At 41.2% G+C, this 22,721-nt stretch overlaps 1 protein-coding gene across 2 annotated transcripts in view; it reads right to left on the bottom strand.

The window, feature by feature from the left end:
- The window catches only part of CSGALNACT1 (chondroitin sulfate N-acetylgalactosaminyltransferase 1), a 425,829-nt gene that overhangs the window by 132,311 nt on the left and 270,797 nt on the right, over nt 1-22,721 (bottom strand). For both annotated transcript variants that reach the window (XM_040325277.1, XM_040325271.1), the window contains exon 4: nt 20,198-21,094. In XM_040325277.1, coding sequence (XP_040181211.1) covers nt 20,198-20,885 — 688 coding nt within the window. In that variant the 5' untranslated portion in view covers nt 20,886-21,094. The remainder of the gene's footprint in view (nt 1-20,197; nt 21,095-22,721) is intronic.

Genomic DNA, 22,721 nt, shown 5'->3' with positions numbered 1-22,721 from the left:
TGTAGTCCCCTGGTCCCAGCAACCAGCTCACAGGATGGATGACTCTCAATTAAACAAATAAAGGATCCATAGCGTAAAACTGATTAACAAATGTATTACTTAAAAGCAAGTACACTTACAGCAGACTTGATAATAAACAGCATGTAGCGTGTAATCCCAAAACCTCCGCTCTCGGCCGCGAGCGGGGATGACGTCACCACCGGCTCTCCTCCTGGTTCTGATCAAATCTCCAACTCCATTTGCAGAAATGCAGCCACAAATTTGTAAGGAACTTCCACCATGCTTCACTGTTGCCTGCAGCCACTTATTGTACCACTCTCCAGCCCTTCAGCGAACAAACTGCTTCCTGCCACAGCCAAATATTTCAAATTTTGACTCATCAATCCAGAGCACCTGCTGCCATTTTATTATTTTATTGCACACCATTTCCTATGTTTTCATGCATAGCTAATCGCTTAGTCTTGCTTCCACGTCAGAGGTATGATTTTTGGTTGCAATTCTTCCATGAAGACCACTTCTGACCAGACTTCTCCAGACAGTAGATGGGTGTACCCGAGTCCCATTGCTTTTAACCAAGTCTGTGCTGATGGCACTGCTGGACATCTTCTGGTGTCGAAGGTAAGTAAACATGAAATGTCTTTTTAACTGCTGTATTAAAGGAGTTGTAAAGGCAGAAGGTTTTTATCTCAATGCATTTTACAATCACTTTAAGTTTCCTTGGCCATCCACTGCATTTACGGTCCTCAACATTGCCCCTTCCCTTGTGCTTTTTCAAAAGAGCTTAAATGGCATATTTTGAAACCCCAGTCTGAAATCTTTGCCTGGGTGAGACTTTGCTGATGCAGTATAACTACCTTGTGTCTTGTTGCTGTGCTCAGTAAGTGTATGACCGCTGACATGAAACGGTCTTTCACAGCCTCACCTTAGTAGCACAGTTTGGCTGTTCCTCACCCAGTTTTAAGCCTCTTGCACAGCCGTTTCTGTTTCATTTATTGACTGTGCTTCAACCTACATATGCAATTTATGATCAATAGCACCTGCCTGGTATTATTGTTTAATCATACACCTAATTCTAACCCTACAAAATGCCTGACTTTGTGCGAGTGTACAAAGTGTGCAAGTGTAAGAATTGAATTGAATTGGGAGCCAAAGGGCAGTCACACAAAATATTAATTTGATTTAGATTTTTCTTTTGTTAGCTCACTTTGCATTTTGTAAATTGATAAAAAAATACAATTACAATACATATTTTGAAAACATTCTTTCTTTACACATGGCTAAAGATTTTGCGCAGTGCTCCTAGAAGCCCAATTAAAGCTTAAAGCATGGAGTAATCTCCCTCTGTCTGTTTGGGGAATGGTGAATCTTATTAAGATGAAGATTGTCCCTAAGTTTACTTACCTCTTCCGCCATTCTCCGCAGTGGGTGCCCAAGTCCCTTTTTCGGAAGCTGAACCAGATTTTCACCTCTTTCATTTGAGGCCCCGCCCCACCCAGGTACCGACTAACAACATTTATGAGGCCGCGGACGCAGGGTGGCATGGCATTTCCAGACTGCTATAAGTACTCCCTGGCCGCGCAATTGGTGACTGCGGCTTGGTGGTTGCGGCTGGACGGGACAAATTCATCCACTGTGCTGGAGGCCTCGGTGGTTGGCTTGCTGGAGGCCCTCCAACTCTTGCTCTACCGGGGCCCCCGTGCTTCTAACCCTTTGACCCCCTCCATGCTTACCACCCTGCGGGCATGGCAAACTGGCCTAGCCATTGAAAAGTGCAAACCCTCTGAAATTTCCCCGAATGCCCCAATTTGGATCAATCCTAGCCTATCCCACTTCTATAAACTTTTAGACCCCTACGCATGGTCAAAATATGGCATTAAACTTGTATCGCAAATTGTTTCACAGAACGCCTTGCTGCCCTTCCCTGATCTCTCCTCCACGTTTAACTTGCCCCATCATTATTTTTTTAGATACCACCAGCTGTCGCATGCTTTCACAGCTCAGTTCCCGCTGTCATCCTGTATCATGGCCCAGTCGGAGTTGGAGAGAACACTTAGGTTTAATTGTGACACAAAACCCACCTCACATTTGTACTCGTACTTGCTCTTTGTGTCTCTCCCCCCCCCCCTAAACAGGCTGCGATCCAGATGGCAGGGTGAGATCCCCACACTAGACGCAGACGACTGGGACGATGTCTGGGATCTCCCTTTTCGTTCTCCTGTCTCTTTCCGAGACAGGTTAGTGCAATGTAAAATAGTCCATAGAGCGTATTTCACCCCGCACAGGCTTCATAAGATGAACCCTGCGCATTCCCCGGAGTGTTGGAGGTGTGCCGCCTCCCCTAGCGACTTCTCCCATATGTTCTGGCGGTGCCCTGGGGTGAAACAGTACTGGGAGACGGTGTTAGACATGATCAATAAAGTTGCAGTGGTCCAGTTGCCATTGGTGAGGAAGGTGTGTCTCTTAAGAATAGTTAAAAACATTGTGCCGACTTCCGCAAAACGCATTTTAGTCAGCCTGTTACTTTTCTATGCACGTAAAAATATTGCTATGCATTGGAAGAAACCAACATCACCCTCTTTGGTGCAGTGTAAGCGCTTGGTGAACACCAGCCTTCCCCTGTACAGAGACATGTATGTCAATCGTGGCTGTCCACTGCAGTACAACAAGGTTTAGCGTGCTTGGCTGGCGGAGCCTGGGACTGCGGGCTGAAACAGAGTGCGCTGAGACACTGATCTGTGACTTGGTCCATGCGAGTGGTTCCGGCTGAGCTGCTCTATGGGTCTACTGGGGCTATAACTGGGAAGAGATTTGATGCACCCTCACCCTGACCTATTTCCTATAGTTCTGTACACATTGTAGTAATGTATTGTACCAGTTATTTCTGTGACTGTATTGTAGGCACGTTTTTTGTTTTTCTTTATCGTTATGTGAAAAACCTTAAAAAAACAACTTAAAAAAAAAAAGATTTTGCACAGTATTGTATATCTGGTAGTTGCACCTGTACATATATGGGGAGCCTAATAGTAGTTGCTGGCTATCCGAGTAAAGTCATATCTCCTGATATATTTGTCCCAGGGTAATATCTAAGAAACAATTTTAATGTAAGTCCAGTGTTAGTTTTGAATAGAACAGGGAAGAGATAAATTGTTAGTTTCTTCTGTTATCCTAGACTCTATTAGAGAATTTTCCCCATTTATGGTGACAACATTTACATGAGGCAGACATTAAGGAAACTCTACAACAAGCACACATACAGCAATAAAAACTAAAAACCGACAGACCCTAGTTTCATGTCACCTGCTCTTTTAACACAAATCTTTTTTTTCCAATCTATGTTCCTTTTAACGATTTTCCCTCACTTCCCTTCTGCTGATACTGAAGTCACCAGCACAGGAAATGAGTGGAAATCTCTCTAACAGAGCTTCAAATTGCACCGACCCTTCCTCATTCTATACAAAACTTAAATTAAATGTTTTAACTAATTATACACTTTAAGGCAAGGTGTCACAGCAGAACAGTAAGGTATCCTCAGAGGTGGAGACCAGCAATGGCTTTAAGATATATGTGTACATATTGGTCCTAATTTTGTGTTTGACAGATAGCTAAAATGTTACTCTGTATTCTGCTTCTCACAAATCAGCTAAAAATGTTACAACCCACTGTAGTACTGTATCTTCAGCCAGCCCTACTGTTAGGGTCCACTGCAACATCTATCCTACCCAACAACCAATATTGCGCTGCTTTTTTTTTTATATTCACAACCTAGTAGATCTAAAACTCTTTTTATTGCAGCTCTAACTTTAAACATGTGAGTTATTATATTCCAACGCCGGCACAACAGGTCAGGAACCTAGGCATCATCTTCGATCCATGCCTGTTATTTATTCTTCACACAAAACACTGTATTAAAGACTCATATTTTTATATACAGAGACTCAGAAAAATTAAAGAACTGTTCTCGCATGAAAACCGACTAACTCTAGTGCAGGGCCTTGTGCATTCCCGGTTGGATTGTTCCAACATTTTTTTTCTTGGACTTCCACTAAAGTGGCAAAAAAAATTGCAAGTGATCCAGAACCAAGCTGCTCGCCTGGTCTCTGGGTGTGCAAGAAGAGACCACATAACTCCTTTGCTCGCAAAATTGCACAGGAGTACTATTTAAGGCAATGTGCTATATGTATAGGGCACACCGGAAGCTATATGTATAGGGCACACCGGAAGCTGGGCCCAATCTATTTGTCTGAATGGGCCTCTCACTATGTACCACCGAGAACACTTCGATCAGCCAATCTACATCTAACAGAACCAACAATTAGCAGACTACAATCCACTGGCAACAGACGCCTGGTCACAAAGGGCAATGAGCTATGGAACTCACTACCATCGACCCTAAGGTCATTACCCTCCCTTCTGAGCTTCAGGAAGGGTTTAAAGACCTTTCTATTTATCCAAGCCTACGGATAAAAACCTGATGATAATCCTGCTATATTCATGGTTTCTCCCCCTGCTCCCCCCCCCCCCCCCACCCCACTCTATTCGGTTTTTCTTTGTTCTACCTCACCCTCTAATAGCTCTGGACTTTCAACCCAGGGCCCTCTACCAGTTCATCAGTCATCTTAGTTGATTCTAGGGTCAGTGTGCGCCTAAACGCGCTCCTAAGGGGGCGTATTCGGCGCAGTATAAACTCTATATTATCATCATCAAAACTACAGAATCAGAAAATTAATTGCCTGTTCACCAGTGCTCAATGTGCAGGGATATGTTATAACATTATGTGTATATAAATCTTCAATCAACTCTTAGTTAGCATTATAATCCTTATACACTATTATATAGAACACTTTATTCCTCTGTTCATTTTATTTATATACAGCCGCTGCCTATTCATCAGTAAAGAAAACTGATTCAAAAGAAGATCACAGAGGTGGTAAGCCTTGAAGAACTGTCTGATTTTCCCAGCCTCAAGATGTTGATTTACATTTTTCTTGTTTTCTGCTTTTTAGATGTTAGTTAATACTTTAGAATTAACACAGGCCCCTTTTCAATTGTTTTTCAGCCAGTTTGTTGTGTGCAGACTCTTTGGTTGTGTTCAATATCTAGTCCTTTAGGGTAAACACAGCAATGCATCTGTTGCTTTCCTGTAGAGTAAATGTTCTAAAGACATTAAAGTCTTGATTCTCTTTTCAATGTTCAGCCAATCTGATGTGTATGTGCCGTTTATCACTCATGCCTGCCACGTAATTGAAACGCTAACTTGGAGACTTAATATATCTAACACAGATAAAACAGGCAGGCAAGAAGGAAACATAGCCTCTGCCGATTAGAGCTGACAGGCAAATGTCAGAGATCAATAGATTCTGTGAACTTTAGGGTAATTTACATTTGCTCAAGTTAATTGTCAGCTTCTCTGCTTGGTTGTTGTCATTGCAATTCTATGTTGATGACTGAGGAACATTTGTTTGTTTATAGAACAAATACCCTGTATGTCACCTGAATGAATTATAGCAAACATAAATTAGATACTGGGCCGTGTTAAGTTCTCCACCATTCTCCAGAATTTTAAATGAGCAACGAAAATCTGATTTTCGTCAACTTAGTTTTAAATGTTGGTTAAGTAAAAGAATAGAGACAGACCAGGAGGGGATGATAAAGTCCCAGTCTCTCTGCAGTGGAGAAAACAAAGTGCCCTAAATCGAAGAAATAAAAAAGAAAACTTTATAAAGTGGAGTTACACTTTACGATTAGGTAAATTCTCCACCAGTTCTTTCCCATAACAATTGCAAATTTCTGCAATAACAGCTAAAAATACCTGTTTCATGATTCAAAATACCACGTTACTAAACCCACATCATAAAAAAATATCAATAAATTCTGTATAACATGCTGTTCATACTCACTCAGTCACTATGAGATTTGTTTTCTGTATTCTGCAAAAAACCTGGTTGATCTTGCTGCTCTCTATCTCCACCTTCAGTTAATGTCCCCAATTTAGCTAGGAATTTTGCAGACCAGTGTTGACAGTTCTGCACATGCTCAGTTTTCAGTGAGCTCTATGCTGAGTATTACCTCCCAATCACATCTGAGAAGCCCATGTGACTATAGAGACACACATGTGGGTGTGTACACAACGGTAAATAACAGCCCACTCCCTCCCTCCTACTCCATGCCCACTAACCAGTTAAACACAATGGGGTGGGATATTACATGTAGAATAAAGACGACAACCCCTCCCTGTTATTCTAAGACACAGGCTGGAGGGGCACGACACAGTCTGTGACTGGCAAAAATCCACCCACACCCACAAAATAATAAAAATTTAATTTTAAATCCATATTTGTATGCCAATTTAAAACAGTTTATTGATATTATTTATTTATTTTTGCACTGTATTCCAAAGGATGTATTTTTGCTGATGTCACTGGTGCATGCACTGCCCATCCTTGCTGTGTCCGCGAGTTCCAGTGTCTGCGGCTCAGCTGTGAAGACTCGCAAGACTGGGCATCTTCCTGGATCTCCCCTTGTGACCATGTGACGTCACATGAGGAGTAAAGAAGGGCATAGAGATTCCTAACGTGGCAAACATCTTAAGCTTTCAGCCTGATATCTTCAACGGCATTAGGATCGAGAAAGAGGCTTGGTAATACACTATGGCGCATGCATGTACAATATTAAAGCAGGGGAAAGCAGGGAGGGTGGAAATGATGTACATAGCCAACTCAGTAAACAGTACCCAAGATGGCGCCGCTTTATACCTTGTGATGGTGGGACTCTGTGCTATGTGAAAGATTGCTGGTTTACGCCAGATTTTGAAGAGAAAGACACATTATTGCACAGCTGTGTCTTGGGCTTTTAAGTTCTGACCTGACATGGCTCAGAGCCCCACCCAACAGACATGAAGTCTGTTCCTGGGAATCAGGTGGATTCCCAATCCCTCTGAGAGGAGTCAGAGACGCTGCATGGGTGCAGCTAGAGCATGCATGTCTGCAGGAGGCACATGTCGTTTGATGATTGAGCAGCAAGGCGCTTATCAGGAGAAAGCTAGGTTTGAGCTTATTCCTAGGGAACTGTTTGTTCTGAGGAACAGAACGTAGGCCTAGGCTAAAGGCCTGAAACAGCCGGATGGCAAGTATGAAAGCCAGGAGACAAAACTGTTGGTTATACAAGATGCAGAAATACTGTGCTTTTAAATAAAAGTGGGCTACCAGGCCCTTAAAAACTCAGTTCTAAACTGGCGTACTCACTGGAAAACGCACCTACTGCTGGAGTCTAATCACTCCAATCTTACACCCTGAAGATTTTTATTACTAACTTCAGAAAAATAGTAAGTTAGACCCATTGCTGCATACATTATACTATATAAAGATTGCAAAGAAATGTTTATAACTAACTAGATAAAAAATCCAATATGGATAGCAAAGTTTAGTTCTTCTTTAAAGTGGTTGTAGAGTAATTTTTTGCACTTTTACCTACATGTAAGCCTATAATAAGGCTTACCTGTAGGTAAAAAGAATATCTCCTAAACCTGTATGGTTTAGGAGATATTCTCCTTGCAATGCTCCGCTGACTGCATCGGCGCAAGCACATCAGGGATTCACGGCTGAAAGCCCGGCAGACGCCGGACCTTGCCGGAAAAAAGTCTCCTGCACGCATGCGCGGGAATGACGACATTGCGGCTCCAGCCACTCACAACACTGAAACCACGATACCCAGAAGACACGTCGAGGCAAAATGTCATCTCCCTTGGCGTGGACCGGGTGGGATACTGATGTCTCATTCCAAGGTAAGTATTTCATAATGAACTAGTATGCGGTGCATACTAGTTCATGCCCTTTGCCTTACAGGTGTAGGGGGGGGAAATACAAGCATTTAAATAATGTATATGGGCCCCTACAGTGGTTATTGGACAGATGTGACTGAGCTTAGGGTTAGTTGGCTCCCTTACCTGCAACTACTGTATTTCTCGAATTGGATTTTGGAGCTACCCATGTTAAACAAGAAAAACATTTCAAACAGTAACAATGATCACTGACTACTAGTATGATGTGTATATACCGATTGTTTTCATTTGTGTCCCCTGTATAGATGTGGCCCACTTGGGTAACTACAATTGTCTGCCTAGATGACCTTAACTCTGTTCTTTATGTCCTTTTTAAATCCCAGTGCTGAACAGAGTACTGTCTTCTTCTAACAAAATCTTTATAATTATCCAAGTCAGCTACATTACCCATACACGTACATTTCAAGAAATAAAATAAAGTAAACCTGGGGTCATTTATGTATAACTGTTGGTCAGCATTTACTCATGAGTCCAAGCCAATTCAATTTGAAGTTTCCTTCAAATGTCTCTATTGTTTCAGAAGCTAACGCCCTGTTGTCTATATGTCATCTATGCAGTTGCATAAGAAGAATCGGTTTAAACTGCATATCTGGCAGACATCCTGATTCCTAATAGGTCATACATCAAAAGCCTACTGATGAGCCTGAAATGAAAATGGCCTAACAAGAAACCAACATCATTACTTAAATTCACACTGCTGCCAAGATTTAAATGTTAAAGTTACGACTTTAATTTGCTAAGTGCAATGTCCTTCCACCACTCTATATTTCTTCCTCTCTTGCTTCCATCTTAAACAGCTTCAGGAAAACAGAAAAAAAGACAGTAACTGACAGTATGGTATGGTAAGGGATTAGATCTTTCCATTTACTTTAACACAATTACAGTTTGTTGTTCCTGAATGAATGATTTTTCTGTAGATCAATATCACACAAAATAAGTGGGGCGAGTAAAAGAGGCTTGCAGTTCATTGACAGCTGCAGTACAACAGCCTGGACTGCTTTAAAACATAAGGAGCACTTTCAAGTGGATCCTTTTCCCCTATCCGTTAGACAAATTTTAATTGCTATAATACATTAAAAATTGCAACAGACTGACCATCTAACATGTTAGGCCGTGTACACATGACCATTTTTCATGTCATGGAAAAAAACGTTGTTTTTCTCGGCGTGATTCCTCTCAAGCCTGCCTTGCATACACACGATCGTGAAAAAAAATGCTTGAGCAAAGCGTGGTGACGTACAACACGTACGACGGCACTATAAAGGGGAAGTTCCATTCAAATGGCACCACCCTTTGGGCTGATTATGCAAATTTCGATTCTCGCAACTTGCTTCTGAGCATGTGCGTTTTTTCCCCGTCGTTAAAGCGTACACACGACCGTTTTTCACGGCGAGAAAAACGACGACATGAAAAACGTCGAGAAAAAATAGAGCATGTTCTAAATTTTTAATGCCCATTTTTCTCTCATCGAGAAAAATGCTCTGGAGCCTACACACGACCATTTTTAACCACTTGCCGCCCGCCAATGACATATTGACGGCGGCAAAGTGGTTGTAGAATCCTGACTCGACGTCATATGACGTCCTCAGGATTCTGAGCCGCTGCGCCCCCCCGGGGGCGCGCATCGCGGTGATCGTTGTTGCAGGGTGTCAGTCTGACACCCCGCAACACCGATCTCGGTAAAGTGTCTCTCACGGAGACTCTTTACCACGTGATCAGCCGTGTCCAACCACGGCTGATCGCGATGTAAACAGGAAGAGCCGTTGATGGCTCTTCCTCACTCGCGTCTGACAGACGTGAGTAGAGGAGAGCCGATCGGCAGCTCTCCTGACAGGGGGGGTTCGCGCTAATTGTTTATCAGTGCAGGCCCCCCTCGGATCGCCACACTGGACCACCAGGGAAGCCCACCCTGGACCAGGGAAGAAAAAAAAAAAAAAAAAAGGGGGGCAAAAAAAAAGTCTGGGGGAAAAAAAAAAGATGCCAATCAGTGACCACAAATGGGCACTGACTGGCAACATGAGTAAATCAGTGCCACCCCACAGTGTCCATCAGTGCCACCCCAAAGTGTCCATCAGTGCCACCCCACAGTGCCCATCCATGCCCAGTGCCCAACTATCAGTGCCCATCTGTGCCACCCATAAGTATCCATCAGTGCCACCCATAAGTGCTGCCCATGAGTGCCCATCTGTGCCGCCTATGAGTGCCCATCAGTGCCGCCCATGAGTGCCCATCAGTGCCGCCCATGAGTGCCCATCAGTGCCGCCTATGTGTGCCCATCAGTGCCGCCTATGTGTGCCCATCAGTGCCGCCTATGAGTGCCCATCAGTGCCGCATACCAGCGCCGCCAATCAGTGCCACCTCATCTGTGCCCATCAGTACTACCTCATCGATGTCCATCAGTGCCATCTCATCGGTGCCCATCAGTGCCATCATATCAGTGCCCGTAATTGAAAGAGAAAACTTACGTATTTACAAAAAAATTAACAGAAAAAAATAAAAACGTAATTTTTTTTCAAAATTTTCAGTCTTTTTTTAGTTGTTGCGCAAAAAAGAAAAATCGCAGAGGTGATCAAATACCACCAAAAGAAAGCTCTATTTGTGGGGAAAAAAGGACGCCAATTTAGTTTGGGTACAGTGTAGCATGACCGCACAATTGCCATTCAAAGTGCGACAGTGCTGAAAGCTGAAAATTGGCTTGGGCAGGAAAGGAGCGTAAGTGCCCTGTATGAAGTGGTTAATGACCAATTTTAAAAATTGCATTTTTCTCGTCATGAAAAACGGTCGTGTGTACGCGGCATAAGAATTTGTTTATAGAATTGCGAGAGCACTGTTAGCTTTGTTATTATATTTTATTTGCAACCAAAACCAATGCCACTTGGCAAAAGAATGACGTGCAAACACCACCTTTGACAGCATGCATCTTAACTTTCACAGAATATCATTGTAATAAAAATAACTTTTATTAACATAGAACACTGGCAAATACGTTTATAACAGTTGTCATAGTGTGGATGACCAGAAACTGACAATCCTGTGTACTTTTCACATCATCTTAAGGCTGCTTTTACACTAAGGCGCTTTGCAGACGCTATAGCGCTAAAAATAGCACCTGCAAAGTGCCCTGAAAGAGCCTCTCCTTTTCACTCCGGTAAAAAAAGTCCTGCTAGCCGCATCTTTGCAGTGCTGCAGGAGCAGTGTATACACTGCTCTTAAATCACCCCTGCCCAATAAAAACAATAGGCAGCGGCGCTTGCCGGCGGGTTTAAACCCTTTTTCGGCCAATAGTGGGGATTAAAAGTGCCCCGCTAGCGTCTGTAAAGTGACACAAAAACAACGTAAAAATAGAGGCACTTTACCGCCGATGCCAAACGCTGCTCGGTGTGAAAGCAGCCCAAGAGTGACAGTCCTATAAACTGCTTGACATACTTATACCTCCTCAGTGACAGGGTTGAATTGCTATGTGTACTCATTTGGGGTGGGGGAGTGGCATTGCTATAGGGATATTTAAATCCGTGACTAAAGTGTACATAAAGGAAAAAACTTTTTTGGTAGTAATGGATAGTGTATGGAAGGGATAGACAATCTGTTAGAATTTTAAAGCTGTCTGTGTCCTGTTGATGAGATTCATCTTTCCATTCATCTTTCGTCGTATCTCTGAGTTTGGCCGGTCGTATCTATGCGACTGATTCAGAGAATCAGTTACGCATAGATATCCCTAAGATCCGACAATTGTAAGTGACTTACACCGTCGGATCTTAGGCTGCAATTTCAGGCCGGCCGCCAGGTGGCGCTTCCGTATTTTTACACGAGGAATATGCAAATGAGTATTTACGCAGATTCAGAAACGAATGACCGCCCGGCGCTTTTTTTTTTACGTCGTTTGCGTTCGGCTTTATCCGGCGTATAGTTACCCCTGCTATATGAGGAGTAGCTAATGTTAAGTATGGCCGTCGTTCCCGTGCCGAGTTTTGAAATTTTACGTTGCTTGCGTAAGTCGTTCGCGAATATGGCTGGACGTAATTTACGTTCACGTCGAAAGCAATGACGTTTTGCGGTGGATTTTCAAACATGCGCACTGGGATGTTTTCACGAACGGCGCATGCGCCGTTCAAAAAAAACCCTCAAATACGCGGGGTCAAGCCAAATTTGAATAAAACATGCCCCCTACATCCCCATTTGAATTACGCGGCCTTACGCCGCAACACATACGTTACGCCGACGTAACTAAGGGCGCAAGTTCTTTCTGAATAAAGAACTCGCGCCCAAAGTTAGAGCAGCGTAACGTACGATACGTTACGCCGGCCGGACAGATATGCTCAGGTATCTGAATCCGGCCCACCATGTGGACTCAGAAAGCAATACTTAAGATGGCACTGCCTTACCCCTGAAAAAAAGTTTTTTTAAAGTCTCTTTAAACAGTAAGTAATATGCAATTTGGGCTGGATTACAGTGGCTATAGATTGATAATTACTTAATATAATGGACTAAACGAAAAGAAGAGTATCTTTAAGATACAGTTAAATCTATGTGTTTAGTTTCGCTTTAAGCACCCTAACAATACCCCTGATACACTATAATACTACAAACACTACACAAAAATGTAAGATCACAAGTGGAAATTATTGCAAACTGAGGAAAAATAGAACTCACAGATGCTTAAAAAAAAGAACATCTGGAAAAACACTTTTACAGATATTTCCAAATCATACACACTGGGAAGTGTCTAGGAACTGACTAATAATCTATGCTGCCTTTCAGCAACCAATAGGACACCTGCACTGTTATAAAGCAATGCAGACTTTCAATAACAGTCTCTTACACTGTGATAAATAGGACAAATTGTGATTTAGAAATAACCCCCTGAACACACCAATCAAAGCATAATTATTTGGATTTCTGTATTAAGAAACAAATTTACAAACTAAATAAGATTTTTTTTTTTCCCTACAGGGCGTACCACTTTGAATTTTGATTTAAGTGTTCGGGACAGGTTGATAGCTTTCACTTGCAAACGCCAGAATGAATTTATAACAAACCCATGAGTCAGGTACTCATTTTCATATTGAATGAAGCAATGGACCTGTTGGCAGAAACAAGTAATGAGTGCTGCAAGACATTTAAATTGCATTCTAGCTGATTTATTACAAGCAATTTTATATGGGTACTATATATGGGTAATTTTTAAGACATGTGAATAAAGGAGAATAAAATTATATTGCTTAGTTAAAACTTATGCATATATAAATATTTTTAGCTTTTACCATTCAATAAGTAAAATTGCATAGCTGGCAATTGTAACAACACCATAATAAATTATGGGCCCCGATTCTTAACCCCCTGAATATACGAATGTATTATATGTAGGCTATCAAAAATGTTTATGTCAATGTAGCGTAAATCTTTTTATAGGGCACCTTCAAAAACCTTCACTAACATGAATATCAAAACCTGAATTGATATAATAGTGCAACCTAGAAACATGCAAAATTTTCCCTGTGGGACTTTATATGAGTCGCAACACCACCAGTAGTAAGAAACATAGTAGAAATGTATTGAATGCAATACCAAAAAGTAATTTACAGTACATAAAGGTCAATCATGATTAATGTAACATTGCATCTTTTGGGGTCCTGACGCGTTTTGTGTGTGGATTCACACTTCTTCAGGGGTTGATGCATATTCACATATCTATGAGGTAAAATAGTTTGAGAATGGTGAAAAAAAAATGTATTACATTCAGAAATGTAGGGATCACAATGGGGGACCCATACTTACAAAGCTGAAGGATATCGCATACTCAGATCTCAATGTACACGATTCCAGCGCTCATGAGTCACAAAGCACAAACAGTCTAATGAAAATTTCCAATGAACTAATTTATTTATATAATCAAAATTTGAATAAATCATCAGTTCTTTGGAAATTTTCATTAGACTGTTTGCTCTTTGTGACCCATGAGCGCTGGAATCGTGTACATCGCTTGTTTGATATCCGTAGACTCCAGTTACGAGTTTTTCCCAGCTGCACTGGGCTTAAACCACTCTATCTTGACTTTTGCACCCATATTTATTTTATTTTACTTTATTTATGGTGTTTAATCACTCTTCTCACTACTGTCCATAGTGTTAGCGCTGATGATATTGTTTTTTATACTCAGGTCTCAATGGCAGCCACCAGGGACATCTATCCCAGGAGCTGTGGGTATAAGATCCAGAGGGGACCAGCAGCACAAAGCGGGAGAGGATGGAATGCCAGGTGGTCAGGACAGTCCAACACAACCTCCATGGAGGTGGCTAAAGAAAAAAGTATTTGTGTGTGTCAATGTTTTCTCATCCCACCCTCCCTCTGGGCGGCACCAGCCTGACGTTGGGAAGGATCCATGGAGGACCTGTGGTGCTATAAATAGGAGGGCTGTGGGACACTTGTTCATGCACTCCTTGGCGGTGGGCAACACTACAAACTATATTTTTTTTCAGCACATTTGTCAGATTTTGGTAGGTACTCTTTTTTCCTCTACACAATGACTTTCTGACCCTGCTCTATTGGGATATACTATGCACCTTTGGTATAACTTTACCAAGATATGCTTTTACCTTATTGCACATTAACAATATAATATATGTGGATTTTTCATATTATAGTTATGCGGGTCATTTATTTTATTTTTTATCATTCATCATTTTGCCAATATTTGGTTGTAACAGGTTACTTTATTATTTTAAATTCCTGCACATTGACATGCACACATACTTTTTTCTGTAGTCATCGCCCTGGAGGTTGTGTAGGACTGTCCTGACCACCTGACATTCCATCCTGTCTCGTTTTGTGCTGCTGGTCCCCGGGATAGACATCACTGGTGTCTGTCATTGGTATCTGAGCATGCGATATCCTTCAGTTTTGTTAAGTATGGGTCCCCCATTGTGATCCCTACATTTCTGAATTCATGTAATACAATACCCTTAAAGAAGTGAGAATCCATTCACGAAACATCACGAAACATGTCGGATCACAAAAGATCCAATGTTGAATAAATCATGGATTGACCTAGCTTTTTCATCTCAGGTGCTTAAGCTGTTCTTTATGGTTTACATGAAAGAAAACAAATACCTTTGGCATTTAACTAGTATATTCCTCTAACAGTCTAAACATAGGGGTTAAATTACTAAATTAAGGCATAGTAAATGAGGGGAAGCTCTGCCGAATTGTATTATCCAATCATGTGCAAGCAAAAATGTTTTTTTTTTTTTTTTTTCCTGGTATGTGATTGGGTATTCTTTGCAAAGTGAAGCCTTACCTTATTTACTAAGCTCTGGAGCAACTGCACAGTCACTTTGCCTTTAGCAAATCAACCCTATAGTGTCAATTATCAGCCCTGAGCATATGCATAGAACTTATTTAAAGCAGACCTTCACTCAAAATTAATTCTTATATTCACCCGTCTCTTGCTCCTTAGACACAGAAATTAAATGGCTGTTGACAGTGGCATATTAAAAAGTACTTGTATTCCTACAGTTTGGTAATTCTGAATACATTTATAAACTGAAAAATGTCAAAGGTTTTTGTGCTGTTGGTAATGCTCTGTTAATTTTGAATACGGTTTGCAGGTTGGAGTAAAATAATATGATTTGTAAATTCAAAACATAAGCAGTTTTCTACATAACATCTTACTCCCAACCTCAGAGAGTGAAGTTTTGCACAACAAAATATGGAAAAAATTTTTTTAATGAGGAATCCAGTAAGATAGATACCAGTACCGGTAAGCCTACATACCGTGGTATCAGGATAAGTATATGTATATTTAAACAATCTTTATTTTTAAGCGTATCATTCAGCTCTCAGTAGGTGATCAAATTTGCACTTTGACTCCAGTTTGACTAAAAACGAAGTCTATTTAATAGCTAACACACACAAGCAGGACTCCGTGTGTTATTTCATGCTGCATGCCCAAAATATTGGGGAGCAGATTTTGTCCAATCAATAGTACGTGTCTGTATTTGATTTGTCTGAAATTTGGCTGAAGAGGTCGAAAATCAACAAAAACTTCAAACATCATCTACCATCAAAAATTACTTTTAAGGCTGGGTCCACAATATTGTGAATTGGATGCAGGAGTAACCCTCATCCAATTCGCATAGCAGGTCTCACTATGGAGCCGATTCAGACATCTCCGCATCGGCTCCGGTACAAATTGCACAGGAGCCCTGTGGGTCTTTTGGTCTGTTTCTGGTCTCCAGTGTGAACCCAGCCTCATGGTTACCCATGGATCTCCCAGAATTCCCAGCCAGATAATGTTTAAAAATCAAGGTGACAAGTACAATTATTAAAATAAAATGGGGAAAAAACGTGTAAACTTCCCCTTAATATTTCAATCAGTCCCTTATCCACCTCAATACATACATAGTCAAATGGATCTCCCATCCTGTGTGGACGTCATATGACGTCCTGGGCTTCCCAACCATCTAGGGGGTGCAAGCCCGCCCGCCACCACGCTCGTTATCCGGTGCCCGTGTCAGGCGGCTGCAATGTCTTCCAGGCACCCGCAGTTTCCCGTGATCACTGTGGATCATGTGTGTAAACACACAGATCCATGTCCTGTCAGAGGTAAGGAGACCGATGTGCGTTCCCAGTACAGAGGAACACAGATCGGCCTCCTCCCCTTGTGAGTCCCCGCCTCCTACAGTTAGAATCACTCCCTAGGGAACATATTTAACCCCTTGATCGCCCCCTAGTGTTAACCCCTTCCCTGCCATTTAGATTTACACAGTAATCAGTAGTGTTTTATAGCACTAATCGCTGTATAAATGCGAATGGTCCCAAAAATGTGTCAAAAGTGTCCATCGCAATGTCAGGATCACAATAAAAATCGCAGTTTGCTGCCATTACTAGTAAAAAAAAATAAAAAAAAATAAAAATAAAATAAATCTATTCCCTATTTTGTAGACTTATAACTTTTGTGCAAACCAATCAATATATGCTTGTTGCGATTTTTTTTACCAAAAACATGTAGAAGAATACATATCAGCCTAAACTGAGGAAAAATCTTTTTTTTTTTTTTAAATTGTGATATTTATTAAATCAAAAAGTTAAAAATATAGTTTTTTTTTTAAATTTACCCTATTCTGCAGGGTGATCAACTGCAGAATAAAAACTGCAGAGGTGATCAATCAGACGAAAGCTCTATTTTTGGGGGAAAAAAACATAAAGATTTCATTTGTGTACAGTGTTGCATGACCGCGCAATTGTCATTCAAAGTGCAACAGCGCTGAAAACTAAAAATTGGTCTGGGCAGGAAGGGGGTGAAAAAGCCCTGTATTAAATTGGTTATGCAGCTTAGGTGGCCAGGGAGGGGAGGAGAGTGAGTATACCCTTCTTCCTGTACTATACTAGGCCACATGTCTTTCAACAATGGGGAGATACCTTTTTAGGGGAGAAAGAAAATCCGCCATCTTGCAAAGTAACCCTTTCCCATTGTTAAGGGACATGGGTCTTTTCCTCACCCCTGTGTGGTCCAAAAAGGAGGTGGGGATAGTAGTAAAATTACAGGGGAATTAGGGTGGAATCTGGAAGCCCCCGTCATAATAACAAAGTGACCAAATATTTGCTTGTTCACAGGAGAATGAGTCCAGAGGTACATTAATAGCCCTTACCTTACACATTTCCACAAAGAGTTAATGCATTTGCAGCATTTGGATAAAAAACTTTTTACCATTTGCTGTGATCCCCTTCACCGAAACGCTTACCTGTATGGATCCAAGGCTGTGTCTGGCTGCATCTATTCCCTTTCCTCTGCTCTCACAGGCATCACTGAAAGCAGCCATAGACTCTTGCTGCTGTCAGTCAAACCCCATTAGGAGGGAGCGGGGGACACAACAAAGCAAGGGTGTGTGTGTCCATTGATGTACACATTCTGGCTCAGGAGTGCGCCCACACATTTGCCCCCATAGCACACAGCTTGCTAAGCAGAGACACAGAGAAGAGGAGAAGCAGAGAGTCTCGTCAGAGAACCCCAGAAAAGGAGGGTCGATACCACTGCACAGAGCAGTCAAGTATAACATGTTAATTATTTTATGATAAAATAAAATGCCTTTTATAACTACTTTAAACGTAAAAAAAAAACAAAAAAAAACACTGATATATCCAACAAGACATCCAGTCAAGTGACCCACTTCAATTGTGATCTGTCGATATGTACATGGAGCACTGCCATTGCTAAATTACAAATTTCAGGCTGTGGTAATATGTCCAGGAATCCCTTGCAACTTTATTAATCAAACTTGGTCAATAACATCACCAGGGATTTCCACCAGTAAAGTTAAATTACTGCAAGTGGAAATCTGTCATTTAGCAGTGGGAGTGTGGCAGCCAACCCCCTGCTGGTGTGGTATCAGATACATATTCCTATGCTGTGGAAAAGCTAATAGCTTCTGGAATATGTGACATCAGTATCCCAGGAGGCCGAGGATGGGTCAAAAAGGAAAAAATATAAATAACAAATCTTTAATAAAAAGGTCAGCTTTTATACATGTTAGGATTAAAATAGGGCATAATGTATTTTTGCTGGAAGGTTTAATTTTAGTTTACCTTATCACATGTTTTTTTTTTTTTTATTTAGCCTGGGTTCACACTTGTGCGTTGCAGGACACCGAATGTGATTCGCACATGAATTGCACCGCATTTTGTATGGCTCAAATCACATTGTATCTGCACCAAAATGATGCAGGACCCTATTTTTTTGTTGCGCCTGAATCGCATTGCATGGATGTTCACACCCATATGATCCGATTCTGGCAATGGCACTTGTTTTGAAAGCTATTTTGGGGTGTTGTTAATTTAACACTGAAACCCGCAGCAAATCGCATGAACGCAGTGCAATTGCAATGTGGTGTGGGACATTTTCTACGTTTGACACATGGCATCAGTGTGAACCTAAAGGGATATAGGATTTTTTTTTCACTGTTGCCGTTTTTTAGCATGAACTCTTTGTGGGAAAAGGTAAGGGGTACCAATGTACTCATTCCCCTAGAAGGGAGTGGCACACAAAGGTTGAAAATTGACCCTTGTACTTTAAAATTGGGACAACAGTGCTTTAAAAGGGTAGGGGGCTTCTATGTCATTTTGGTGACAATACATTGCTGAATTATATACCAGCACTGCACTAGTTTATAATTTAACAATGTAAATAGACAGACTACCTCTGACTTTAACAAGTCCATGATTTATCAGTTCAGCTTTAGGCCGCGTGGGACACTTCTTCTGTGTGGACGTCATATGACGTCCTCCTGGTCATGCCGCTCGCCCCGGGGGTGCGCAGTGCAGTGATCAGTGGTGAGCCGTGTCTCCCTCGGATACAGTGCATTACCGATTAGGGTAAAGAGGTAATAACACAGCGATCCCATGTAAACATGTTCCTTTTCTGAGCACTGTCACTGTGTGAGGAAAGGAAAGCCGATAACTGGCTTTCCTGTCACAGGGGGCATTTACACTGATAATCAGAGCACTGATCATCAGTGTCCTGATAAACAGTGCCAGCCCATCAGTGCAGCATATCCGTGCCCATCAGTGCAGAAAATCAGTGCCGTCTATCAATGACGACTTATCAGTGCAGCCTCATCAGTGCCTCTTCATCAGTACCCATGGGTGCACATCAGGGCAGCTTATCGGTGCCCATCAGTGCTGTCTTAGTGCTGTCAGTGCTGTCTTATTAGTGGTCATCAGTGCAGCCTCATCAGTGCCCATCAGTGCAGCCTATCAGTGAAGAAGAAAAATTGCTTTTTAACAACATTTTATAACAGAAATTAAGAAAAATTCTGTATTTTTTCATTTGTTTAGAAAAAAAAAAAAAACCTCAGTGGTCATTAAACGCTACCAAAAGAAAACTCTTGATCTCAAAAAAATTCTACAAATTTCATTTGGGTACAGTGTTCCATAACCACGCAACTGTCATTAAAGACCGTAAACTAGAGCGATTAGTTGTTTTTGATCGTTCAGTAACCCCAGCCAGTGGGGGACAGCTGCAGCATGTGCATGCAGTTTGCAATATAGTACATGTTCCAAACATATACCATCTAAATGCTTGTTTTCCCAAATTTATAGTAAAATTTCCTCTTCTGTCTTTAGAGCTATCTTATATGTGTCTGTCACGCAGGAACAATACAGCATTACGTGAGCACTTATGTGACTGCAAAAACATGACAAAAGTAGAATTGCCATAGTGTATGCTTTAGGGAGGATACACAGTACACATGAGCATAGTAAACCAGGCCAACCAACATATTGAACATTAATGAAATAGCAAAAACAAAGGCCAAACTGTCATTTGAAAAAATGGGAAATTTTTGCATAATTATTAGAACTGCTTACCTTCAATAAAATTGGCTGAAGTGTATATTCGTCTATGTGCATTGGTTCCATCCTCAGGACTGTTCAGCATGTTCACTGCCACCTCAATGGCTTCTGATAGCTCATCCCGTTTGTCTTTCCTTACAGGCTTTTCTTCTGGGTGGCGTGTAAGTCCTGTTTCTAGCTGGTACACTTTCTGCATAGTGAAGCTATCAAATGGAATAGCAGCATATTCAGTGGGAACCTTTACACCATTATGTACTTCAGCCTTGTTGACCTGGGAATGTAGAAAGTCTAAAAGGTCTGTCTGTGTCTTCTCAGGACTGGCATGGTCAAAGGTCACAGTGAGGGAATCAGTGTAGTGACCTTGAACACTTTTGAGCTGTTCACTGCGTTCTTGAAGCTCATCTTTTAATTGGGCTATTTGTTTTTTCAGACTGGTAATATAATTCCGATGTTCTTCCTCACGCTCCTGCAAGATAGCATGGTAGCCTTCTTTCCCAGTAGGGCTATTAATTCGGGGAAGTGTGAGCTGTTCATCTTCAGCTCTAGGAGTGCATGCTAACATATACAATACAGAAACTATACAGCAAAGACAGACGAGAAGGATCCCCACCCGGGAAAACCAACTCAGAAGTCCTCGCCGTACCATCCTCACATTTAAGGGAAGCAATAAATCTTCTTCATCCTGATATGCAATGAGGTCCATAAGCAGCAAAAGTACAAATAATCCACATAGAAATGCAGTACATAATCCACCAATGATCCATTAGGATAAAATTGTTATCCTTACATTGCAAGAGTACAAACAATTTTTGTATACCAAAGTTCACAGTAGTGCACAGAGATATTTCCAGGCTCTAGAATGAATTGGATCATTGCAGTAGCGGTTTTCATCTATTACACATGAAGATGAATCTAGAAAAAGAGAAAAAAGTATAGATTATCATTTATTTAAATCTTTGGATTATGGTATAATATGTATATATTTCAAGTAAACCTATTTTAAAGAAAAACAATGGAAACCTAGACACACACAAAAACAAAAAAGTGTTTCCATGCCATTCAAGAAGTCAGTATTTACCTAAAGTGACTGTAAGGTCTATTTTTTTTCTCTAAAAATAACAAAAATATTATACTTACCTACTCTGTGTAATGGTTTTGCACAAGGCAGCACAGATCCTCCACTTCTCAGGTTCCTCTTTGGCTCCCCTGGCCCCTCCCTCTGTCCAGTGCCTCCATAGCATACAGCTTGCTATGGGGGCACCCGAGCCGAGTCAAAGCTCCCTGTGTCCATTCAGATATGGAGCCCTGGTTTGGCCTCAACCCCTCTCTCTCCTGATTGGCTAACTTTGATTGACAGCAGTGGAATCCAATAGCGCCGCTGGTGTGTCTCAGCCAATTAGAAGGAGAGTCCCGGACGGCTGAGACACTCGTGGACATCGCTGGAGAGAGAGGGGCTCAGCTATCCATTAAGATAAAAAAATCTTCTGACTTTACAACTACTTTAAGGAACTACTATTTTTCCAAAACCAATGAAAACACTAATCTTTAAACTCTAATGTTTTTTTTCGACGTGATTCTTGTCAAGCCTGCCTTGCCTACACACGATTGTGAAAAAAAATGCTCGAGCAAAGTGCGGTGATGTTCAACACATACCACGGCACTATAAAGGGGAAGTTCCATTCGGATGGCGCCACCCTTGGGGCTGCTTTTGCTGATTTTGTGTTAGTAAAAGTTTGGGGAGAGACGATTCGCACTTTTCAGTCTTCGTGCTTTTCAGCCTGTTACAGTGTGACGAATGTGCTATCTCCATTACAAACGCTAGTTTTACCAGAATGAGTGCTCCCGTCTCATAACTTGCTTCTCAGCATGTGCGTTTATAAAAAAATATATAACACAAAAAATAATCATCAGCACATTTTTCTAGACAGCAAAATAAATATATTGTCTAATAACTTGTGTTAAAAACAGGGGTTTAAATTGCACAACATTTGTAAATATTTGTGGAAGCTGCACTGCCCTGTTATTTGTGTTGTTGTTGCTGCTATCTAGCTGGTAAGTGTGCTGGGAAATTCTTTGTGCTCTGGGAATATGCATTTCTATGTGCACCTTATTCTAAATGCTAGTAATAGACTGGGGCAGTTGACATTGGCTTGCCTCAAAAAATAATAAATAAATAAAACAACAATTAATAAAGGGCTTTACATACAACTTAAAAAACCTGCAAGGTTTTGAGAGCTTATTATTTTTATTGGCAACTTTCTCCAGAAAAGTTGCCACTTTTTGGGACAACCAAGTCCAAGTATTGAAGTCAAATTGCTGTACCTGATATCGCTGATATGCCGGGTAACATAAATTTGTCCCAACTATTTTTTTTATTTTTATTTTTCGTTTTACTGCTTCCATATGCAGACATAGATTGTGTACACGTATTTTATTTTTTATTTTCACATAAATGGCAAATGTGTCATTGCATTACTATACCATCATTTAGAGTGAGAACACTGTAGATTTTCCCACAGCAGCCCTAATTCGTAATTTT

Source organism: Rana temporaria, chromosome 1 (assembly GCF_905171775.1).
Source record: "Rana temporaria chromosome 1, aRanTem1.1, whole genome shotgun sequence".
NCBI lineage: Eukaryota > Metazoa > Chordata > Amphibia > Anura > Ranidae > Rana > Rana temporaria.
Note: the sequence above shows the minus strand (reverse complement) of the source record. Positions and strands in the feature narration are given on the sequence as shown.